General features: G+C 42.8%; 1 protein-coding gene across 1 annotated transcript in view; it reads right to left on the reverse strand.

Moving 5' to 3' along the window:
- Positions 1-1,777: 1,777 nt before the first annotated feature.
- The window catches only part of SYNE2 (spectrin repeat containing nuclear envelope protein 2), a 199,090-nt gene continuing 175,228 nt past the window's right edge, over positions 1,778-25,639 (reverse strand). Inside the window, exons 87-102 of the mRNA XM_026654293.1 lie at positions 21,393-21,580; positions 21,069-21,219; positions 19,984-20,166; positions 17,170-17,307; positions 15,780-15,974; positions 14,022-14,304; positions 13,613-13,681; positions 12,640-12,779; positions 12,084-12,213; positions 9,836-10,047; positions 8,532-8,732; positions 7,513-7,641; positions 6,812-7,003; positions 6,111-6,197; positions 5,882-5,925; positions 1,778-3,087 (exon numbers count right to left, since the gene is read on the reverse strand). Coding sequence (XP_026510078.1) covers positions 2,862-3,087; positions 5,882-5,925; positions 6,111-6,197; positions 6,812-7,003; positions 7,513-7,641; positions 8,532-8,732; positions 9,836-10,047; positions 12,084-12,213; positions 12,640-12,779; positions 13,613-13,681; positions 14,022-14,304; positions 15,780-15,974; positions 17,170-17,307; positions 19,984-20,166; positions 21,069-21,219; positions 21,393-21,580 — 2,568 coding nt within the window. The 3' untranslated portion in view covers positions 1,778-2,861. The remainder of the gene's footprint in view (positions 3,088-5,881; positions 5,926-6,110; positions 6,198-6,811; positions 7,004-7,512; positions 7,642-8,531; positions 8,733-9,835; positions 10,048-12,083; positions 12,214-12,639; positions 12,780-13,612; positions 13,682-14,021; positions 14,305-15,779; positions 15,975-17,169; positions 17,308-19,983; positions 20,167-21,068; positions 21,220-21,392; positions 21,581-25,639) is intronic.

Raw genomic sequence — 25,639 nt, forward strand, 5'->3', positions numbered from 1 at the left:
TTGTTTTGCTTTTCCTCATGTACCGCATCTATTTGCAAAACTTATAATTCTTTATCTTAAAAAATTCTTCTTTCAACAGCCCAGCCCAACCCTAGGAAGTAACCCTACGGTGAAAAATCAGAGGCCAGACTTCAGTATCAAGCTACGAAAGGGTTATTGTAATCAACTGAGAGTAAAAATAATTTTGAAGAAGTCTGAAAGATAGCTTGGTAAGGTTCTTTTCCAACTTATTTTTTGGGACATTTTGAGATATGGTAAAAGCTCCTTGTATATTCTATATCACATCACCTTGGCAATTTGATAAATTGTACGTAATGAAGGTAAATTGTAGGCTATGAAATTTTCCTTTAATTTTCTTCAAATTTTCTCTTACAAAAGTTGCGTAATAGCATATGTATTGAATATTGTCTGTCAGCAATTTAAAATCAGTACTTAGCAGAAAGCTTTACATGGGCATTTATGACAAACTGGGAAAGAATGGCTGGATTTGATAAAGGTGTAAAGAACTAAAAATACAGAAGCTCTAGACAAGATAAAAGTAATCCATTTCAAAATGAAGTAAGTATAGTATAATGCGGGGAAGAGAAGGATGGGGAAAGAGGTGATAAAATCACTCTTCCCTTCTTTCTTACCCACTGATACAGTATTGCTGAAAAATTGGTTTGAATCATGTGGACTACCCTCAAGCCTGGATCAGCAAAAACATTAAATGTAAAGAAATACAAAAATGCAACATATATGCAAAAGCCAGAAGAGCCAATTGATTATTCTCAGACACTACTGCAACAGGCACTGCTTAATGCACTAACGTGCTACATCTTGGGGACTAAGAATTTGGGGTCACTAATAGGAGACGCCTGTGCCAGGGAGGACTTCTGGTTGGTGAGAAGCAGGACAGGTTCGACTCTGCTTCTTTATACTTGGAATCTCTCCTCATTCTGTGTTTTCACTATGCTGGCGCCACTCCCTGCTAGCAGTTCCTGAGAACAAGCTAGAGTGGGGGCTTTAGTGCACATTTGGTGTACAGGCCTGGGGCATAATCTATTTACATTCACTGCAGGGAGACTTTAAAGGACTCTCCTCTTTCCAAAGATGCAAACATACAAGTTGTTTTTACAAACCTGTCTGAAGGGGAATGGGGAGTGTAGCTGTGGATATCATGAGTAGCAGGAGAGTTACAAGTATGCCAAAGCAGGCAAATGTGGGTGGGGGTAGGAAAGATACAAAGTTTGGTATTTTGTGCATTTTTGTAAAACTGGTTTTATAATCTTTTTTCCCCCCACCTCCAAAAAGTACATGGTGTTAGACCCCAGGTTTGTTTCTTGTTCATCTGTCCTACAGCGCAGCCAGGAATGAAGATTATTAGCACTGCAGCAAGGGCTTTTTTTTGCCATCTGGATGGAGTTCCCTCGCTGTACACTTCCCCCTTTTCTTTAAGAGTGAGGTATAATGGGGAAGTTCATAGAAATTGCTTTGAGGTTGTGAAGGTATTTCAAGACAATGGTCTTGAGGGGGGGCACTAAATTGTTGAATTTACTCCTCTTGTAGGGATGAGTGGGGGTTGGGGGAAGACTGTTGAGCTATACAATGGCAAATAACCTATTTCTGAGTTTTCCTGCAAGGAAAATAGTGGACCAGTTATGGAGTGTCCTTATTTGCAAATTGCTGCACCCCATTTAGTTTCTAAAGCATTTTGGATTGACTCAGTTGTAGTCAATCCATGAAGCATTTTGCTTCACACGTTCATTTATAAGCATCAAGTCCAGTAGATAAAGGATTCAGTCACTGCAACCATCAGCAGAATTTTAATGAGAAAAATGTTAACTGTACCTCCACCAAACATATTCTACTAAAACTTTTTCTCATATCATCACCTGAAGTTTTAGCTTCACTTTAAATGTGAAGAGTCTTAAAGTTAACTTATAAAAATCTCTTTTGGCATACTGTACATTATTCAGAAGATTATTAAACCAAAAATCTTTGATTAAAAAGTCTGTTTACATATGTATACATATAGTGTATAATCCACATCATAATTATTTTCATTTAGAAAATATGCACAATATAAACCACTTCCATGCAATATAATCAATTCTTATTTAAAACATAGTATAAAAAAGACACATCCAACTACAACACAGCAGTCCTAACTCTTTGCACATAAAATATGTATCGTTTTCACTGAAAGTGTTGTATGAATAAAGTCCAGTATAACAAAAATATCAGATTTAAATCTGTTTCAGTTTACCACAGTACCCGAAGATGCAAATTGTTGCCAATGATATGTGCATGCACTTAAGATTGCTATTGACATATTAAACCATGACCCAGACCATTAGTGTTTAACATTGCATTACCCTAGTGTCTGTAACTAATGTCCCATTATTAGTCTGTCAACTTGTGTTTTGTGGACCTTCCACGTTATGAGGACTGTATTTATAAAATGCTTGTATCTAGTGCATCAAAGTTATGTTGCTTATAGAGTTTAAAAAAATCTATAGAAAAAGTTCATTTTCTGTACAAACAATTAATGCTGTATTACTCACCAAAAAAACTGAAATTCTGAAAAGATCTTGTGAGGTTTAATATGTTCCCTTCCCTGCTATGCATTGGAAGGAGGTTATTTAAATAATGCCTCACTTATATTTCAGTGGTAGTACACAGACTCTTGCTGTGGCACCCAGGAAACAGGTGCATTAGTGGCTAGTGTCAGGAAACCACAGCAGAGAGGGTCAAAATGTGAAACAATATGGAACTTTCTATATTTAAGTACATGAATGCACTGTTTGATAGAAGCAGCATGAAAATAAGCACCCGTGAGACAACGTGTTTTGGTATATTGTAGAGTGATGGGACACTTTCTAGGTTGGTGGAGGTCCATTGGTATATCTCAGCATGGGATAGAAAGAGCGGGCAAAGTTGTTCACTTGTGTGCAGCTGTAGTCTTCCTCTGAGGATGGGATCATGCAGGCCAGAAGCAGAAGCAAAAGGAAGAGGAACTGCAGGGGTAAAGCTGCTCTTAATACACGATAAAAGAAGGATTGGGGGCTGGAAATTGCTTGAGTGGTTTCAGGCTGGTTTTCCATTCTGTAAATAAAGGATATCAGATATTTCGATAGGGGGAAATGTTAAAAACAAAGTAACTAGCATGTTGCACACACACTGTCATGCATGCCCTCTATTTCTGCACCATTACATTAACCCTCTCCTCCCCCCTTTAAGGAAGGCAGCCTTCACTTACTGGAACAGAGACTGCTTTAGATGTGAAACGCACTTAAATCTAGTTTAAAGAAGAGTGGGGAGAATGTTGTTTGTTGTAATACCTAGTAGACAGAGTCTAATACATAAGGAAAATCTCCCAAAAGATTTTAATGTAATTATTTAGCCTTTAGGACAGGGGTGGGCAAACTACGGCCTGCGGACCACATCCAGCCTGCCAGCCGATTTAATCCGGCACTCAAGCTCCTGCTGGGGGTCAGAGGCTGCTCCACGCACACCTGTCACAGCTCCTGGAAGCAGCAGCATGTCCCCACTCCAGCTCCTACATTTAGGGTCAGCCAGGGGGCTCCGCGTGCTGCCCCTGCAGCTCCCGTTGTGCGGGAACTGTGGCGTATGGGAGCTGCGCGGGCAACACCTGTGGACAGGGTAGCGTGCAGAGCTGCCTGGCCGCACCTCTGCCTAGGAGCCGGAGGGGGGACGTGTCGCTGCTTCCAGGAGCTGCGTGAGGTAAGCGCTGCCCAGAGCCTGCACCCCTGAACCCCTCCCATGCCTCAACCGCCTGCCCCAGCCCTGATCCCCCTCCTGCACCCCAGCCCCACCCCAAAGCCTACATCCCCAGCTGCAGCCTTCAGCCCCCTGCCACACCCTGAACTCCTCATTTCTGGCCCCACCCCAGAGCCCTCACTCCCTCCGGAACCCCAATTTCGTGAGCATTCATGGCCCGCCATACAATTTCTATACCCAGATGTGGCCCTCAGGCCAAAAAGTTTGCCCACCCCTGCTTTAGGAACAAGCACTGTGTGTTAATAGGTTAAGGTAACACCTGCATTTTGCATAGGGTTACTGGAGTCAGTTTTTTAAACAATATCTTAGTTTTCAAGAGCCTAATGTATCTGCATGGGCTCTCTCCCTGATAGAAGGCTAGGCCTCACATTGTGACATTTCCTCACCCTGTAATGCAGGATGTATCTTTAACCCATTTACCCTTATCCTACCACCCACACTTGGCTGCAGTGGTGGCTGATTTGTCCAGCCCTACAAAAGCTGTAATCCCTGCAGGTGCATGAGGTGTGAGAATATGCCCTCACCTCAGGAATAAGAGAAGAAAAATTAAGGCTGCAGCTCCTTGTCTCTGCCAGTTGTAAAGGGGCCAACCTCCAAAAGGGCACACTGGGGAAAAGTTCCCAGAAAAGTGCAACACTATAGTGAAACAGAGGGTTTGTAGGGGCTAAGCAGACACAAAGGAAGGTGCTACTTCTATGTAACACCACTGTATCCTCACGTTGGTATCTGGGGGAAATAGTGAAGTCAGCCATGAATCCAGATACATTGCCTCCATAATGTGTACAGACCCATTAGGACAGGGGTAGGCAACCTTTCAGAAGTGGTGTGCCGAGTCTTCATTTATTCTCTTTAATTTAAGGTTTCGCGTGCCGGTAATACATGTTAACGTTTTTTAGAAGGTCTCTCTAAGTCTAAATTATATAACTAAACTATTGTTATGTAAAGTAAACAAGGTTTTCAAAATGTTTAAGAAGCTTCCTTTAAAATTAAATTAAAATGCTGATCTTAAGCCGCCAGCCTGCTCAGCCCACTGCCAGCCTGGGGTTCTGTTCACCTAGGCCTGCAGTGGGCTGAGCAGGGCGACTCGAGGTCAGGGCAGAGGGCTGGGGTGTGTGTGGAGGTGCAGGGCAGAAGGCTGGGTGTTGGGGGGGACTTGAGGTCAGGGCAGAGAGCTGGGGCGGGGTGGAGGTGCAGGGCAAAAGGCTGGGTGTGGGGGGGTTCAGCGCAGACGGCTGGGGGTGTGTGGAGGTGCAGGGCAGACGGCTGGGTGTGGGGGGTGCAGGGTAGAAGGCTGGGATATGGAGGTGCAGGGCAGAAGGCTGAGTGTGCGTGGGGAGGTCAGGGCAGAAGGCTGGGTGTGTGGGGGGTGCAGGGCAGAAGGCTGGGTGTTGGGGGCGACTCGAGGTCAGGGCAGAGGGCTGGGGTGTGTGTGGAGGTGCAGGGCAGAGGGCTGGGGTGCTCGGCTCGTGGGGGTGCTCCCAGCCCCCTGCCCTGAGCGGCTCATGGCAGGGGCCTAGGAGGGATATGCCCTGTTCCACCCCCAGGCCCGTCCCTACCTCTCTCTGCCTGCTCTAAGGAGCTGTGTGCAGCCCGCCGCTCTTCCCCCTCCCCCTCGCAAGGGCCATCCCGGCAGGAGGAGGGGCAGAGGGGCCGGAATGCACGACGCTGTGGGAAAAAGCGGGGGAGGAGGGAAACTTGGCTGCCGCAGGACCAAGCTTCTGCTTCCTGCCCCCGCAGGGGAGAGCGGTGGGGCTGAGTGGGGCGGGGGGCCGGGACCCCCCCCCACCGCTCTCCCCTGCAGGGGCAGGAGCCAGAAGCTTGGTCCTGCGGCAGCCAAGCTTCCCTCTTCCCCTGCTTCTTCCCCCAGCATGGCGCTTTCCGGCCCCTCCGCCCCTCCTCCTCTCACCAGCAGGCAGCGTGCCATTCAGAATCGGCTCGCGTGCTGTGCCGTAGGTTGCCAACCCCTGCATTAGTAGCAGAGTCTCCCCACATTTGTTTGCCATTTGGCAGTACAATACACTGGCACCAAGCCATCAGCCTTGCCTACTCTCTTTATTTTAAAACATACTCTACATTTCTACCAAAAATAATGTGCTACCTGACACTGTTGCTCTTGCCTTCTGAAGTTCTCCTTACACCAACCTGTTAAGATAAACATTTATTATTACCCAGCTCTAGGACATTAAAATGTAAACTTTCTCATAACTAAAAATGAGCATGTTTCAAGAGGTTTGAGGCTAAAGTACAGATTCAATTCAAGGGGAGGTGGGGTGAAAAGACAGCAAAAATCTTAGAAAAATAGGCATTTCATTAAAAAAAGTTCTTGCCGTTTCCTGTAGGCTGGAGTTTGCTACTAGTGGATGATAACCTCCAGAATCCAAGTCATCTGCTGCTGTCAGAAATGCACTGATGTCCTAAAAAACAAACCACGCACCCCTAAAATGTGTATACATAAAGCATCAACATAAAAACTGCAACATGTTGTATAGGGCTATCTTTAAAAAATTATCCATGTGTTTATATGGATGGCAGTCAGCTTGTGAACAACAAACAGTTCCAGTGCTAAGCACCCATGGCTTAGGATACTTGTTTTATCCTGTGCAGTTGTGAGAAACAGCTTTGGAAGGAACAGAAAGCATGAGAGGCAGATATGTGCTGATATATTAGCTTGAAAACATGTCAGTAAGCCATACTGGTCTAATTCAAGCCCACTGAGGCATAAGACAGGGTATATCTAATATTGATTGATGACCATACAACATGTAGGGGTTACGTACGTGTACACACACACACACTCACACACACTCTCTCTCTCTCTCTCTCTCTCTCTCTCTTTTCTTATCCCAATAATTGCTCATATTTGATAAGGCAATAAGGAGCTCTAAATACATACAAGTTTTAAATCAACCTGATTTTCTACTCTTGATTATTAACAAGTGCTATGATAATAAAGGATACAAGAACCAGTGCTGCAAAACCAGCCCAAAATATAAAAAAATCAAGTTTAAAAATCATACCCCTGACTCACCACGTTTCCTTGTGAAGTTTTTAAGTCATGTGAAACCTGTTCAAGAAGCTGTTTCAGTTTCTTTCCAATTACATGTATTTTCTCATCAGCTTCAATATAATCTTCCCCATCTGATTTAACCAGAAGGTAGGTGGAGATTTCCTGTAGAGCGTTTACTTGAAGCTGTTGTTCCAACAGCTCTTTCTCCAGTTGCTTAAAAAGGAAATGGTTTGAAATATAACAATCAGTATAACTAATTGCTCTAAACGTATGGGAGGATTATAATTTCATAACAAGATGAATTAATTTTATTTCTACAACAGCTCCAGTGAACAATGCAGCATGACTGATGATCCAAAAGGAACAATTCACAGAGGGTGTTGCAGACTAGGATTTAGGTGTAATTGCAGGGTTTTGTGGGAAAGATTATTCATAACCTCATCATACTTTAACACAACCTGGTGCACTCAGTCCTGGACCTTAGGGGTACTGTTTGTGAATAGATTAAGTACTCACGAACATATTTAGCTTCAGCTAGATTTATTAGTCAACCAATTCATAAAGCCACAAATCCATTTATGTATAAATGAAATATCCCCAAACTGTACCTGCTTCCTTTCAAACAACCATTTTTTAGAAATAACTATATTACTTTTTATTTTTGTGGAAATAACTTGCATGTTATTCTCATACCTTGACTCGGTAACCAACACATTACATACCATTAATTCTTTTTGGCACTCCAGTATTGTATGGGGGTCAGCATTTGGATCAGTGAATTGTGCATTATGTCTTCGACTTTCAGCACTTGCTAGTCCCAAGAGTAGTTTCTGACTCAGTTCATGGAAATCCTGAAGAAACAAGTAAAGGGTTACAAGAATGTGTGCCTGGAGTATTGTAATAAAATCAACCAACCACTCTTGCTCTGTTATTATACACTGAAACAGTTGACCAAGTATTTTTACTTAGGTTTGTTGTAAATTAGAGGGTTACTCAAAAAGATGACTAGTCATCCTGTGCTAAAACTACAGTTAACAGCTCAGACTAGTGGTCCTAACTCTATCAGCTCCTTCTGTGGCTTTAAGCAAGTGATTTAACTTCTCTTCTTCAATTGTGCCATGTCATCTATAAAACAAGGGAAATAAGGCAGAGCTACTTCTCAGGCATGTTGTGTGGATTCCTTTAAACACGGTAAGTCTTCAAATATGTTAAGAGCTGTTATAAAGAGGATGGTGATCAATTGTTCTCCACTAAAGGTAGGACAAGTAACCTGATTAATCTGCTGCAAGGAAGAATTAGGTTAAACATTAAAAAAAAAAAACCACTGTCTAACTATAAGAACAGTTCAGTTCAGGGATAGGCTTCCAAAGGAGGTTGTGGAATCCCTCTCATTGCCTAAGACTCTAGGTTTACTTGGTTCTGCCTCACCGTGCGGCCAGGAGGGACGGGGGTAGGAAGGAGGAAGGAAAGGGAAGAGATTAGATAACCTCTCAAGTCCCTTCCAGCTCTACATTTCTAAGATTCTATGAAAAATAGTGTAAGTGCTAATTACTACTAGTGTGGTTATCCTGTGCATAAAAAAGGGCACACATTCAAAGAAATCTATAATCTGAGAAAAAATTCAAAGGAACTCCTGATATTCCTGCAACTGCCATACTGTGTCCTCTGATCTACTTATATCAGCTCATTACAAATAAACTCTCATTCGAAGTGTTACAAGACAAATGTTTGCTCTATTTACCTGGCACTGCATTAGGGTTTGTTGTAAACCCCTTCTCCAGTTGTCCATTGAATGAGATACTTTCTCCCAGCGCAAATTCACTTGTCGAAGTCTGTTTTGAAGCTCTTTGGATTCAGTGCTATCTGTTTGCTGGAAGTCTTTGCTGCTCTGATTAACGGAGAACACTAAAGCCTTGTAGTTATCAAAGGCTTTAAGCATGTCCTGAAGAAAGAAGCCGATTAGAACCCTCAGTGAATTATCAATACCTTTTATTGTCCATTTAAAACAATCCTCCACAAACTAAGAAATCACAAATATTTCAGGGAGTCACTGGATCTGAAAAAGCATTTTCCAGATATTTCTAGGGAAGACTTTTAAGGCAGAATTTCCCAATTTCTTGAAGTTGAATACCCATTGGCAATTGAAGGAACAATAAAGTAATTGCATAAGGTAGAATTTTGCAAGGACCTGGATGTTAAAAATTCTACATTCTATTAGAAGCTCGATAGTATTTACAAGTTTTCAGGACCTTGATTTTACAGTTATTAAATGATTGTGGTACTGCCTGGACAGAACAAAGGTGATGGCAATGGGTCCTGTCCCAAGAAGCTTATAATCTAAATTATATCTCATCAAAACAAACAAACGAAAAAAAACACCACCTTCAGCAATATAGTGCCCCCTAACACCAGGCTGAAATCAAGGGTCCAGCACTGCCTTACAGGGAGGAGTGGCAGCTAGAAATTGGAAGAATCTAGCAATTTCTTGCATATCACCCATCCAAGTACAGACCTGGCTCAGCCCAGCTTAACTTTTAAGATTTAAGAGAATCCTCAAAATAGTGTCGCAACCCGCACTTCATGTTCTGGTGAATGCCAATTTTTATTGTGTCTCAAATTAAATATTGTTCTCTTTCCTAACCTAATATTAACGGAGATAATGAATTTATTCTGCATATTTGATTAATAAATCTTGATGTTCACCGCAACAGAAGTCAATATCTGATAACTGAGGTATGATTCCACCTTTTGAAATAATCCATTAGAAGAACTACACAAAGTGTCCAGTTTCTGGGGCTAGTTGATCCCCTCAGTTTGCTGGGAGATGCAGAATACCCAGTGCAATTATCAGGAATTGTGCATACAAATCTGCACACATTAGGATAGGAATCTCACATACAGGTGGATGGTAACAGTCTAAAAAACTTTATTGTTAATATAGTATTCACAAATTATAAGAAAAAAAGACTATTTGCTCAGAGAAACAAGTCTTTTAAATAGTAATGACATTCTTAAAACCTCACTTCTCGGTATATGATAACTTACTTTCAGTTTCTTTACTCTTTGTTCCATTGTATGCATATTGGTTGCAGGCTTTGCTTTCTGTAATTCTTCCAGCTCTTCTTCAGTTTTATCCAGCCAAGCGGTAATATCACTGAGATCAGAGTTCAGTTGTTGCCATTGCTGCAAATTCTGTTTCATTCTAAGTTTATTTCTTAGGTCCTGAGCTTGTATGAGCTCCCATCTCTCAATAACACCTACAGTGATATACCAAGAAATGCTTTAACACACCAATAATGTGAATATTATTTAAAATAGAACAGAATATTCTTTACAAACTATCAAGTTTAGCGTTTCTAAAGAACCCATTCTGCAATCAGTTTCTGACCAGATATTCTCTTCCTTTGTGTGATGGGGTGTATCAGTCCTGCACTGGGCCGGAGGAGGTTAATCCCATGCTCTGGTCCAGGGAAGCCAAGCCCCCTCACCCATGCTGGGCATGCTCCAACTGGAACCACAGTATAAGAGGGAGCAGCTCAGCTGAGTCTAGGCTGATCATCTGTTAATTGTGCTGCAGGCTCCTGCTGGGAGAGTGCAGGAGTCACCAGATGCCAACGCCAGCCAGGTTAGTGCCTCTACCAAACCCCAGCTGACTGCCAAGGCAACGATTGCCGAGGGATCCCCTGCCTTGGAAGAAGGGGTAGGAAACGACCCAGGGAAGGGGCGGTAGTGATGGGTGACTGAGACTGAGTAGCGAGGTATCAGTTCCCTCGGGTCCTGGGTCGGGACTGGGTGAAGGGTAGGCCCAGGTCCCCCTACTCCATCTGACCTACCGTGGACACCGCCGACGTGCAGGGAGGTGAATTGGGCCATACAGCCCTGGGAAGAAAGGCGGCTACCTAGACTTTGGCCACTAGGTCCTATGTCCTGAACCCCAGGACAGCCCTACTGACTCTGGCCATTGGGCCATACTGCCCTGGGAAGGAAGGCGGCTACTTAAGACTTCAGCCTTAGGCCTTTCTGTCCTGAACCCCAGGCCTGTCTTAGTGACTTAGGCTGTGGGGCCATACTGGCCCAAGGGGCTGACAGGTATATCTGCCCTGCAACACCTTGTATAGAAATATCATAATAACATTATTATAATGTACTACTTGTATCCTGAAAAGTCAGCTTTACAACTAGATATACAACCTATACAGGTTACCTGACAATTATTTGGAAAATAGTAACACTACACAGGAATTTTTTCTACAGTAAGTGAGGAAAACTTTATTGAGACAAAAATACAGAAGAAATATAGAAAGGTAGAATGTAATTATCCAGACTGAATTTGGCAAAAACAACAGGATTAACCACCAAAGTAAATACAAGTGGCCAAGTTTTATGTATCATCTGAAAGAGGCATTTCCGGCAGCATCGTGCTACATAAAACCATGTTGGGGTATTGCTTCTGTGCTGACTGAGAAGAAAGAGTGCCAAACCACTCAATCACCAACATCACTTCCCATAGCACATAGGTCTGCCTTGGAGATCTACCATCCACACAGTGACCTGGCTTGATGCTGGTCAAAGTGTGAGAACTGATGCAGTCACCGCATAAAATGGTTGGTATAGCTGCAATTTATCACTGTCACAAACTGGAGGTTTGTAATTATGGTACACACCTGATCTTATGAAGGTCTCGGAAAACACCTGAGACCAGAAAACACGGTCTTGTAAGGTTAAGGGAGCCCGCTCAACTGTCTCTGTTCTTAGTATGGACCTGCTCTACAGTGAAAAATGTAGCAAACATTACCAAGCCTTGGTTAATCAAGAGCTTATGTAAATGGGAGCTGTAATATACCATTATTGCCTTAATGGTTGGAGTATAGGTTACTGAGAAAACAAGTTATGCCAATCTTGTTTTAGTCAAAGTAACATACTTCTTGGCTTCAGTGAAGAATTTTCACAGTCTGATTAAAAATCCCTTGAAGTGGCTAGAACCTCTCTGAAACGAATGGGAACAATTTCACTTTTATCAGTAAGGAGACAAAAGTCAAGTATATGATGAGTCTGAAACTCTTGAGTAGTAGGGCTGAGAATTCAGCAATAAACACCAGTCAGACAATGTCAAGTGAGAAGAAGGCTTAGCAAATGTTAGCAAAATCCATCCTTTCGGAGAGCAGTAGTACATCTCTTCTCAATGTAAGTGAACTGTCATGTTGTCTTTGCTTTGTTAACTTGTGAGTCACATAATAAACCATTTCAGAACAGCCATTAATCATTTCTTTACATTGTTTATCTTTACCTGTACCTGATTGCTTCTCTGCAGCTGCAATCCTCACAAGCCCCTGTTCATTTTGGGGCTCTTCATCATTCAATATAGCAGATACTTCTTTCACACTGTCCGTGCTCCCACTGCTTGCAGACACTAGCGGTTTAACCTAGAATTATTTCATAGGTTTATTAAACTCACATGCTGTGAATGCCCATGAACCTTCAAGTTGCATGCACATTAGTATAAAAGGTGGTAGGGTGTAGGTTTTTGAGAGTTACACTTAATAAAGGCGCAGCAGGCCAGTTTCACTACTGCTGGAAACCAACCACTAAGAATGAGCTCTCTTCTGGCTTCCCCGCTGCCTTGGGCACAGTCACCCTGGCAATTCCCTCTTTGCCATCAGGGCAGCTCTTTGAATGACCAGAAATGGGAGGAGTAGCAGGCTGTGTTTAGGCAGACCCCTTCCCCTCTTCCAGCCTGCATGCTGGGAAAGGATACTTTGAACCTAGAGTTTCTAAGATTGTCCTGGAGTCTCCAGGAATTAATTAATCTTTAATTGCTTAGAATTAATGTCCACAGATCTGGAACTCACATAGCCTGGTTTATATGGGGTACTTGTCTCTGGGCTGCCAGACTGCACATTTCTCACCATCTCTGCCTGGTGGTATTGATGTTTTCTGCAGGCTGGGCTATCCGGGGAATGCCATGTAAGAGCTTCTGAAATGGATTTTCCTGCCACATAAAAAAATAAAATAAATTAAAAAACCCTGAATCTGAGCCCCTCAAGTCTGTAGTGAAACATTTACTTTTTAAATAAATTAAGACGTGTTCTGAAGAATGTGGCACCAAGTGATGGCATCAAAATGACAGTTCTGCAGCTTTCCTTGCAAAGCATGCACATTTGCAAAATGTCAACAGTAATCCAGAAGGTAATGAAATGACAGCCATGCAGTTATGGGACATTTTATTTTCTTCTGAAAATGTTTGGCTGCAATATGATTTAAAACAAGAAAAGAAAAGTTTGCGCCGTAGTTTTGGGAAGTTCCCATTCCCATGATACTATCATTTTGCTGCAATGCATGACAAGTGAGTTAAGAATAGACCTGTCCTGACTGGAAGAGAATAGTGAATGCTCATTTGGGATTTAACGGATGGCATGCCCAAGGCTGTCACACACAATGCAAAATGATAAGCGATAGTTAAAGTGCTGCTTTTACTTGCAAAAGTAAACTACTGTCTCAGTAAATGGGTGATTACAATCAACAAGGAAAAAAAAATAATACCCAGACCAAACCACCATGAAAGAGCTGAAAGATTTTGGATCAATATAATGAAATGCACATTAACCATCTCTGCATCTGACAGGAAAATTCTAAATGGCATGTTCTTGAATGCTTTGTAATGTACATGTGTTTCTACTGCAGCGTAAAAACACCATGACACAATGGCACATGGTGTCCACACAAGGCAGGAAATCAGACGTTACATATGAAACAGGTTTAGGAATATAGCGTGCGCCACAGGGAGATTGCCATGTTCAGACACATGCATTAGCAGGTGCCTACCAGAAGATGCTTTCAAAGTTTTTGTGGTCATTTTAAGATATGCCTCAGGATTTTCAGTGATTTCTACATCTGAAAGAGAATAATGTCATTTTCCTCACTGGACAAATATTCAATATTTACTGAATATGAAATAGAAACATCTGAAATATTGACTGACTGAAAGGAAAAACTTCATTACTATTTTCATCAGACATTTTTAGAAAACAAAGAATTTGGGGGGCATTCAAAACTTTGTTTGGTTTAGACAAAACTATCCTTTTTGTCCAGACAATATGATGAAGAGTTGAATAACTCACATTTTTGTACCATTACAAATTTTAAAAAAAACAAACAAACAAACAGGTGCCACTTCAGGGGTCTTGGAGGTGGCTATACTGAAACAAAAATGTCTGGGATTATTGGCTCTTACCTGAGAGAGCACTGTAGTATGTTCCTTCTTCTTCATCCTCATGAGAGGAAGAGCCCCCTACATCACCTGTGTGATCCCATTCAAGTGGGATGGAGTCAACACTGACAGGGGTCTCACAGCCTGACCTTTCATGAGCTGGTGCAGGGGACACAAGATGGCAAAGGGACTGCTGAGAAGAAGGCACCTCATTTATTGCCTTCTTATGCCAGGGATCATTTTGCATTTCTCTTGAGTCTTCTGCATCTGTCTCATTTTCAGATGTATCTTTGTCATCTTCTATCCCCTAAAAATAATTGTTTTATATTGTGATGAATGAACACAGATCTAGGTCACTTAACAAGTGACGCAGTAAGAGGTGGAGAAATACAGAAGATTATTTTTGTGGCAGGCAGACATCAGCCTGTGATGGTCTGTCCCCGCCGTATGTTCTTAAACTGATCCTCACTTCTCTCCCCTTCCTTTTCTTCTGCAGCCACAACTTCTATCTCAGCACAGTACTTAGCCCTCCTCCCCATATCACCACTGAGATGCCTCCCTTCTGCAAACAAGAATGGGTAGCCAGTTCCAGTGTGGCACCATCAGGTGGACAATGGGAAGCATTACTCCGCTAATTAAGTTCTTTTTAATAGATGGTATTTCTTTTTGAGCCAAAACTCACTGAGCATTGGCTAATAGCTCCCAGTGACAAGTAAAGACTGGCGTTAGTCCCCCAAGTGAAAGTGAAGAACAAACCAGGGACACAAATAAATCTATTGTGATTATCCAAAAGAAAATGTTGATGGAATGTTATGGAAGCTAATAAAAGGAATAATAACTGGTACAAGAATCTGCATGGAACATTTTCAAGCCCTTTACCATTATTGACTAATTAAGCCCCACAACATCCCTGTGATTGGTCTTGTCTCTTGACAAATAAAAAATGAGTGGCAAAGCTGGAATGATTACTGAGGAGTTCCTGACCCCTCTGCACTCAATCCTTTAAGACGGGATGGGCAAACCTTTTGGCCCGAGGGCCACATATAGGTATAGAAATTGTATGGTTTGCCATGAATGCTCACGAAATTGGGGGTTGGGATGAGGGCTAGGATTGAGGGCTCTGGGGTGGGGCTGAGGGGTTGGAGGTGCAGGAGGGTGCTCTGGGCTAGGACTGAGGGATCTGGAGGGCGGGAGGGGGAATCAGGTGTGGGGTAGCGGGCTGGGGCACGGGAGAGGGTCGGGGTGCAGGCTCTGGGGTGCTCTATCTCAAGCAGCTCCCAGAAGCAGCGGCATGTCCCACCCCTCCGGCTCCTACGCGGAGGCACAGCCAGGCGGCTCTGCGCGCTGCCCCATCTGCAGGCGCCACCCCTGAAGCTCACATTGGCTGTAGTTCCTGGCCAATGGGAACTGCGGGGGCGGCACTTCGGGAGCAGCCTGCGGAGCCCCCTGGCTGCCCCTATGCATAGGAGCCGGAAGGGGGACATACTGCTGCTTCTGGGAGCCGCGCGGAGCAAGGCAAGTCCCCGACCCCGCTCCCCGGCTGGAGCGGGGCAAGCCCTGGATCCCGCTCCCCGGCTGGAGCGGGGCAAGCCCTGGAACCCACTCCCCAGCAGGAGCTCAAGGGCCAGATTAAAACATCTGGAGGGCTGAATGCAGCCCCGGGCTGTAGTTTGCCCACCCCTGCATTAAGACCATGCTGCTACTCAGCTACTGCTACGCAATGAGTATTTCATTTTCATATCAACACTCTGCCAAAGCAGCAAGATCATACTTATCCCTTACAGGATGCCTGGAAGTTAATCTTTGGTGGAATCGAGAGACTCGTCCAAACACTTCCTGACAGTATCTATGCAGTTCCTCCAACTCATCTTCGATCAGGGTAGCATCCAAAGGCTCACTCTTCTGAATCAGCTGCTCTCCAAAAACTATTAGCTGATCGATCTTATTGGTGTTTAGGGTTATTTCCTGTTGGAAACCCTATATTGAACATACATAAGAAATGGTTACTTAAGCAGTGTTTCTTTCTTGCCTGTGCTTGAGGCTGTCCTTCTGTTCTAGCATTGTAAAGTGAAAGGAATCTGAATACGGGCACAGTCATCTATCTTCTTCTGGCAGATAGCTTTCTATCCACCATCTGTAAAGGTTTGTTTTTTGTTTTGCTAGTAAAAGTTGTGAGAGTGAATTTACTGTGTGAATTTAGGGGCTGATTGAAATTAGCACAAAGTGAAGTTCTCCATCCATGCAACAGGAACAGCACAGGCAATAGCAATTCAAACTTGCCCACACTATCCAGTTGATGTACCTCAAATGTGTGAAAGAGTAGGCTATTCCTCATGCCTACGCAAAGCCTTCCAGTAAGCACCCCGGTACCAATGACTGTATTTGTGATGTAGGGACCTAGCCACTAAAACCTGAATGCATTCCATCTTTGCTATTGAAATAGATGGCAAAAACTTCTGGTCACCATTAGCTTGAACAAGTGACTTTAGGTAACTTGAACCATCATGTCCCCCTTGCCACTAAGTCACCTTTTGAACTTTGCACATATATAAACTGAATATATGCTGTGGAACAACAAGAATGTGTTATGGGGGAAGGACAGAAGAGTACTGCTGAAAGGAAAATCAACTTAATTATTCATGTAGCAAAGAATTAATACCTTCCTGAAGGAATGTCACAAAAGCTAGTATATATATGCGTGATTGAAATTTTCAAAGAATACACCTCCCAAATATGCTACATTATATTAAAAATCCTCATGGGAGATAATAATATTACAGAACTGGACCTATCTTCAAGTTGGCTAACAGATTCTAAATTCTGATTTTAGGTATATAGCTCTTTAGTGATTGCTGTTTATGTTTACCCAGATTTAAGCTATCTTTCAACAAGTTTAATATAACTGTCATTGACACTACGTTGTAAGGGGGAATGGAAAGATAGAATTGAAGACTCTGAATACTGAACTTACATTTTATAGAAAGTATTTTTTATGTTGAATTGTACAATTATTTTTTTAAAGTTTACTGATCCTATAACAAATATGATCTGATGGACATAATGTATGTTGTCATGAAATTAGCCCACAGATAACTGGCAGGCATTATCAATAGACTACAGACTGACATTATCATCTTTGTTCTGTAAAACAGCTATTTTGAATGATACATACGTTTAATTGCCGCATTTTGTCATCAAAGTTACTCTCTGAGAAGTGTTCCACATTTGTCAGCTGAAGGTCCATTTCTGTGAGCCACACAAGAATGCTTTCCCTTGTTCCCTCAAACTCATCTCTCTGGTTGGTGAAGTACTGAATAAGAAAAGGGCAGCTGTACATTATTAGTTTAGTTACTGAATAAAGATTGTCATAGGAGCATTTTAAAACTGGCATTTTCTTTCAGAATTGCTGTTCATTTTAAATAGACGGGTGTAAGGCCTTGTCTACCCACCAGAGATAGTCTAAGTTGGGTATACTTAAAGCAGTACAACCCCTGCTAGCACGGACACTGTTATACTGATATAAAGGTGTTTATGCCACACAGGAAGGGGACTGAGGTATATGAATATAAAGCACCTTTATACCAGTATAACTACACCCACACTAGGGGGGGTGTCCTGGTATAACTATACTGGTAAAAAAATAAAAAAATCCACACCCCTAATCCACATAGTTCTACCAGTACAAAAACCGTGTTTGGACTAGGGTTTAGTTGTTTTTGCTGCTAACTTTAGCAGCTAGTTTAGATAAAGGAAACAAGTCCCATCTCTAATTAAAATTAATCATCAAAATTAGCAAAATGATTAATTAGCTGGAATGTGGAAATACTCTCAAGTGTAATTATCATGCCATTTGGTGTTAAAGCCATTTGTATAAATTTGTTCTACTTCCTGCTGTCTCCCACCTGGGTGGATATCAGAAGAGGAGCTTTCTCCATCATAGCCTGCTAAATAGCTCCCAAACAATAAATATACTGAAGAGAGATTAGGTAAAAGAGTACAAATGACACTTTCTAACTGCAGGTTTGCTCCCTTTGCTTGGTTACAGTCAGTTCTGCTGATTTTGGGGGATTTATTTTTCTTCCTAGCGCTTGCTGGGAACTTGCTATATCATAAATTGGGCTGTGACTAGCTTTTCCAGGCCACAGCACAGGTATTTGAGCCCTGAAGTCAGTTTAACCAGCTCAGAGAGGATTACCTAAGTATTAGAACGAGCCTGATACTCTTTTGCTGCTCCCCTCCACTGTGGCTCACGTTGCAGGAAAAAGGAGGTCTGGCCAAAGAAAAGGGTGTGGCCAGTATGCCCCTTCACCATAACTTGGACATTTTCAACCCTTTGGGCCTGTCACAAACCAGCATAAATTACAGCGGCCTTGTACAACACTACACCAGGATCTAGGGAAAGAACTTTAAGCTTCTTTTGCACCCCAGCCCCACTCTGTGCAATTCAGTTGAACCTCAGGACGTTGCCCTCTAAATTCAGAAAGGCACAGAGTTATATTCAGTCTTGGAACAGATAGGTGCAATTCCAATTAAGTTAGAAGAGATGCACCTACTTACTCCAGTGCTGAAATTACCCCAATAGTAGGTGTGAGGGAGTTCAAAGCAAAAAGGGATGTGGTTAAGCTAGGGAAGTGTATTCTGTGTAAAATGTGCTTATGCTTTAGCCATGAAAAGCCCTATTTATGACACAGCAGGCCCCCAGCAAGCCTATATTTCGTGCAGCAGCCCCCGGAGCCTTGTTTAGCATCAGGATTGCCACTCAGCATAGGTCACCTGAGGACTGGTTCATAAGGCAAATGAAGAAGTCAAAGTAAAGTCTCTCAAACTCTGGCAGAAGTTAAGCAGAGCGCATCATGTACCATGAACACAGCCACAGAAGGGTGCTGGGTCAGAGGAGAGGCAGAACAGGAGCAGTACTACCTGGGGGAGGGGTGAAAGATGTGCTCTCCAAAATATTGCCTGTTACTCCCCTACTCTTCACCTTCCAGCAGCGCTGGTTAAAGCCAATCTATTTGTTAAGGACAAATGCCACCAAATGGCCTCCCTATGAGGTGCCCTCAAGCACTGATTGGTAACTTACACACCTTGCTGCATTCACTGCTGGTTGCACTTTACTGAAAAAAACAAAAGGAAGTATTTCTTCACACAATGCACAGTCAACCTGTGGCACTCTTTGCCAGAGGATGTTGTGAAGGCCAAGACTAGGGTTCAAAAAAGAACTAGATAAATTCATGGAGGATAGGTCCATCAATGGCTATTAGCCAAGATGAGCAGGGATGGTGTCACTAGTCTCTGTTTGCCAGAAGCTGGGAATGGGTGACGGGATGGATCACTTGATGATTACCTGTTCTGTTCATTCCCTCTGGGCACCTGGCATTGGTCACTGTCAGAAGACAGGATACTGGGCTAAATAGACCTTGGGTCTGACTCAGTATGGCCATTCTTATGTTATGTTCTTATGACTGCAGCATCCCAGTTTGGATTGACAGACTTTCTTGGGATAACTTTATCCACGTCTCCATATTTAGTTCTAGTTAAGAACAAAGGCCAGCTTCTTGTACCTGACTCCTGTGCCAAGCCCTTTCCCCCCAGCCCTGGTTGCAGGAGTGTCAGAGGTGGGGTAGGGTGTGCCAGGAGCACAGCTGTCCCTAGGGAACCACTGCCACCTTGGGTAGATTAGAGCAGCAGATTCCACCCTGAAAATCGGAGCTATAACAGGCTGCCTGATGGCATCCCTTATCTTCTGTTGCACTAAGTGGAAATCCCGCGCAGCAGAGAACCTGGGGCAAATGTTCAACCTTAGCTTGAGCTGTCTTTGATTTTGCTGGTTTGTGTTCCAGCCTTATTGTTCCTTACATAAACTTTATAAATGCAAAATCTAACTGTAGAGATGAGCATTCTCATAACAACTTTGCACTTAGGTAGTGTTATTTCTACATGGGCCTCACAGTGCTTTACACTAACCCGCACAACACCCTGTGATTACCTTCAGTCTTCTTAGAATGGCAGCAACCCGTTTCTGGAGATTGTCCCAGCGCTGGTTGCCTTCATGTACCATCTGCTTCAGCTTGCTGGCTGAATCTGTACGATTCTCCCGGGCAAGCCGCCTATATTGTTTATTGATTAGCTCCAGCTGAGTGAGTCGCTCATGAATTTGTCGTTGAAATGCCTGTAATGCAAATTTAGTAATCTTATTCCTTTGCACTTTGGAGAAAGGATCGATAAAATACTGCAATCATGGAACAGAAAAATCAGATCCTCAAAATCAATCAGAACCATGATTATGTTTTATCACCACAACCTGCCCTCAGATGTGTGTTTACAGCTCCCCACTGAAGTCACAGGATGTGAGAGCACATACGCAATTTGTCCTACTTACAGAATTTAGTCTATTACAGTTTCTTGTCCAATTGGAAATAAATGATCACATCCAAAATAAATGTAGTATATAATAGCTTGCAATCTCTTAGACTTTTATAAGCAAAACAAACAGCTGAGTTACACGAGCAAATAAAATGTAGCTTTTAATAATCTACTATTAAGGACTGTTTAGAGGATCATCAACTGCTTGGAGAAAATGTGTCTAAAAGCAGTTCAAACACTGGCCCCAGGAACTAATACAAAGGCACAGTCTATTTGTTAGAGCCAGAGCCAGTGCTAGGCATAAGCAGAGTAAGCAATTGCTTAGAGCCCCAAGCTGCTCAAGGGAGCCCCTATTAATTATTAGCATGTGTTGGGGCCCCCCAAAATATTCCTGCTTAGGCCCCCCAATGGGCTAGTACCACCTCTGGTTAGAGCAAATAAGTATCAGGAATGTTGGGTTCTGTTCCCAACTCTGTCACTGACTTGCTGCCTAATGCTGGGGAAGTTATTTAACCTCTCTGTCCCACCGTTTGCCTATCTGAAAGATGGGTTTAAGCATATTCCCGTATCTCGGAGAGGAGCTGTGAAGTCTGTAAAGAGCTTTGAGAGGCTCAGATGAAAGGTGCTTTATATGTGCAAGAATCAGTATTCTCAATAAGCACACATGATGTCTCTGAAACATCAATAGCTGAAATGAAAAGTGTTCACCTCAAACTTCTTCAGCTCCTCTTTGGCATTTGTGTATAAAACTTCGGAAGAGTTGGGATAAGCTGCTGTCCTTTCGGCTGATTTCAACCAGTCTTCAAAGCGAGAATAGTCATCCAAAAACTTCTGCCACAGGCGCCAGGTTTCCTCAATTCTGAGTTGGGGGGTGAGAGGGAAGAAAGGCTCTGCTTTATCACAAGCTTGCCAATCATGTCTCAACAATTTTTGCTTTTCTCTTCAAAATTTGGTTCATGTAGAATGCAACAAAATGCCCTGAAATATTGCACAGTTACATACACGTCCTAGACGTGTCAGAAAAGGACTCACTTCATTCGCCTCTCCATAGACATGGAACAAATGTTTCTCCACCGTCTGTCCAGACTCCTGGTAGTCTGCTGGATGGAGTCACATTCCGTCTCATTAGCACATGCATCTGAATCGCTCAGCAACTTTTCACAGATATTAAACACAGATTCTACCCCTTCACTGTGCTGCTCAATGTCTCGTTGCAGATCCTGTGATTAGGAAATAAAAACAGTTTAATTAACAAGCAATTAAACATATACATTCCCTTGTAATAGGTTGTAACGGACAGAGAAGAGTGATGCAATTTTAGTTTTAATGAAAGGACTTCCAGAATGTGTTGAACAAATGACAAACTGAAAGAAGAGATCAGAGAGCTGTCATGAGAAAGTGCATTCTTCCCCATTTAATTTCTCAGTGAAAGTCCAATATCTTCATTAATAATTTGGACAAGTATAATACACATTCAAAATCCAAACCACACATTCTACATTGTAAATATGTAAAGACAAATGTATTTGTTTTTACAATATCAGACAGCATCTCCTTCTTGGTTTATTCCACTATAAACTATAGCGGTGAATACACAGGATAATTCATAACCTCAGTGAATGCAAGAGTATAATTCACGTCACTCTGGTAATATCACAAACTGCAGAAGAGTGGCACACACCAAAGAGTCACATCTGCAATTTTTCAGTTTCTCCCTCTGGGATCATCTACTCCATGGTATCATTTAAAAATGCAAAGTAAAGTTCTCTTGTCCAATCTGCACTATGTATTTTCTTCTCCAGAGTCTGTACTTCCATTGCGTATGTGACACTTATCCCATATGTGCAACTCCTATTGAGACCAATGCAATAAATGCAGAATGTGCAATAGATATCCAAAGTGCAGGGTCAGAGAAGAAAACATCATCTGAAATGCTATTAAAAAGCCACCCCATGCAACCCTAGGGACTTGGGAAATACCATTTAATATTAAATTAACCACGTTTACATTTTTATGACCTCTTCCTGGCTCCACTACTGAAGATGCAATGACTCTGCCGGAACTTTATTGCAACACAAGCAAAGAATGTCAATGGGAAATCCCATTAAATGGTAATGCCAATTCCACCAGCACTCTTGAACAAGAAATCCATCGCTGGTTTTGTTCTTGATTTTACAGCCCAGGGAGAACCCACAGGAATAGAGAAGAACACAAGGACTTAAAGGAAGATGCTCTCAGGAATTAATAAAAGACGAACAGTTTAACTTCAAAATGTTAGCACAAAAGGACCAAAACCCCACTGGCTGATCTAAGTGAGAGTAGCATGTGTACCTGAAAGCAGAACTAAGCCATAAATGACCAAAGTTAAAGTATATAGAGTATTTTACATAAAAAGAAATATTCTTGGAGTTAATGAAAAGCTGCTGCTATTGATAATGATTTATGACATCATCCGTACTACTCACAGAGGTTTCTTTCTGAGGCTGCTAGAACACCAACTAATGCCAGAGTTTTGTATGTATCTTGCTAAAATTCAACTCTGTCTAGTTTGTTATCTAACCACATAGAGAAGAATGTCAACTGTGACTTGAACCTCTTGGGCCAGATTCTGCCGCCCTTATTCACACTGCCCGTGAGTTACTCCTTGAGACGCACCATTGATTTCAATGGCACTATTCACAGAGGGCTAGACTGTGACTTTAGGCAAGGGGGGGTGATACACAAGCTGGCTATCCCAGTAGTACCTTTGTGCTGAATCACCACTTTGAGTAACAATTCTACCCTGATTCCTCCTTGTCACTGGAGGTGTAGTAATCTGTTGTTGGCCTATACCAGCAGTTTGTTACTATCCTCCCATTCCCCCTGTGGCTCAGCTTCTGTGCGTGGAGGGTGGGGAAGCGGAGGCAAGGCTCTGTCCTGTCCCTAATCTCCCACTCCATGGAGGGAGTAAGCAGACAATTAGCCTTACTTACTCCTATCCACCTGGACCAAGAGCAAGGTAGAGGGATAAGGAGTGGTGGGGAGGTGTCTTACTCCTCTGTGTGAATCACCGTCTAGCCCAGAGTAACATACTGTTCAGCACGAGTGTCAAAATCTAACCCGTGTTTTTCTGACTGACTGCAATGTGTATTGTTACAGTCTTCCTGTTCGCGGACAGCTCAGCTGTTCTTTGGTTCTCTGTTACTTTTGCCTGGTAGTTCTGGAACTTCTGGAAAGCAAGAGCAGTAATCCTTATACAGATGCTAAAAGAAGATCCAGCACAGGATTTAAATAGGTTACTATGGATTCTAGGCTGTTCTCTCTATGCAAGAAGACACTTGTCTTTTGAATCTGCCACCTGTACATAGGGACAGATTCCACTCTCTGTTACGCTGCTGTAAATCTACGACTGACTTGAGGGATGTTACTCTGGACTTACTTACATTGGTGTAACCGTGATCAGAATCTTGCCCACAGAGTACAAAAACTATTCTATTAATGCAAAAGTGTCTTGCTGATACTACCAAAGTATTGTTATTATCCGTTATGTTTTGGTTCATATAATAACTTCAGTCAGAATCCTTGCTGCTATCACAACTGCTTAATTAAAATGATGTTAAATCTCATTAAGGTGGCAAGACAAACAAACTAAAACACACTAAATGATGAGGCAGAAAACATGCATACAGAACAAAAAACTCCTCAATTCATTGCTCAAAGTTTATTAGACTTAATTATTTAACTGGCCCTACAATGCTGGACTCCTCCTGCAATACTGAGACATCTTTAATTTGTATTTTAAATCTTAAACAGAATGCCTTATGTTGCAATCTTCAACCTGCAGATGAATGAAACATGTTATAAAAGCATCTCCGCCTGCAAACAATTACCCAGAGTTTTAGAATTAACAGTTATTCAAGACAGCATACATAGCACCTTTGTGATCATGGATGTCCAACATAAAAGAATCCATTAAGACATATTCCTCACCATTAGGCTGTATCCATCAAAATATTTTTTGAAATAAAACCAAGGAAGATCTTTTCAAACCCCTATGTGAATGCAACAAGCAAAGCTCAGTAAAAGGCTTTCTGCTTTGAGCTCTTTAGAGTGAGCACTACCTTGCCATATCCAGTGTGTTTAAAGGTTACAGCAGAAGGAGGCTAGGGGTGTCTCAGACGTCTTTGTTTAAAATGAAATCCAAGCAACCAAACAGTAGCTTATTCTATAGGACTCTGAGGAGTAAATAATGTATCTTTGCAGTTGAAGTCTGAATGGCCATAATAAAAATAAATTAATTCGGACACAATTCTTTTGTGTCCCAAGTCTCTGTTTTCTGCTCCCAGGAGGAGCTACCTAGGGTGTCAGCCGGGCATAATTTATCACAGCCTATGGAAGCTAAAAGGTTTGAATGAGGGGAAAATAATAACTTGTTATTTACAGAACCGTTACCATTGCAGATTAACCATTAAACACTGGGAGCCAAAGGCCACCCTTGCTGCTGCCTGCATGCGCAGCTCCTCCCACTGAAGTCAATGGGAGCCATGCCCACTACCTCTGCGAAGGGTGAGTCTGACCCTGACGGTAACTTCTCCTGAAGTGCTGTGTTGAGCTCTGTGGAAAGGAAGCTCAAATAATTCCACAGGGAACGGAGCTCTCATATCTGGATTAGTCACGGTCATTTTTCTCAGACAAAGGGACAGACAGTGGGGCGGGGAGGAAGCGCTTAAGCAGCCATGCATGTTGTTTGCAGGCAGACCTGTAAGCCTCCACTTTTGGAAAGTTTAGCCCTAAAAGTTTTAGGGTAAACTATAAATGCCCCTATTATGGTGATGGTCAGAGTTAAGTCGTAGGACCTGTTGTCCCACAGTGGCAGGTATTTTTAATCTGTTTGTGCAGACACTTCAGCCTAGATTGTGCCTTTAGGCACTGCCCGAAGCAAGGGGTGATGATGTATAAATTGCACTGCTTCAGCAGTAGCCTCAGGAGGTGTTGGGACTCAGTGACACTCCTCAGAGCCACAGTCCCCTCCCTGCTTCTCCCATCCACGAGTGGGTGAGTGCAGTAATGCCACCCCTGTCCTGCCTCCCAAAATCAACTCAGTTGTACTAGCTGCTTTGTTAAGGCCCTGCCCGTTCCTGTGAGGAATTCCTGCCTATCTGCCCTGGGGGAAGCAAGCAGGTACGGGTCAAGGTACTCCGTGCAGAGAGGTTCACTCTATCCCTCGCTCCTGTGCATGGGCACAGTCTAAGGGCTAGTCTACACGGGCAATGGTAAAAGCGCTGCAGTGCTTTAACGTG

This window comes from Terrapene carolina, unplaced genomic scaffold (genome assembly GCF_002925995.2).
Source record: "Terrapene carolina triunguis isolate 2854851 unplaced genomic scaffold, T_m_triunguis-2.0 Scaffold189, whole genome shotgun sequence".
NCBI lineage: Eukaryota > Metazoa > Chordata > Testudines > Emydidae > Terrapene > Terrapene triunguis.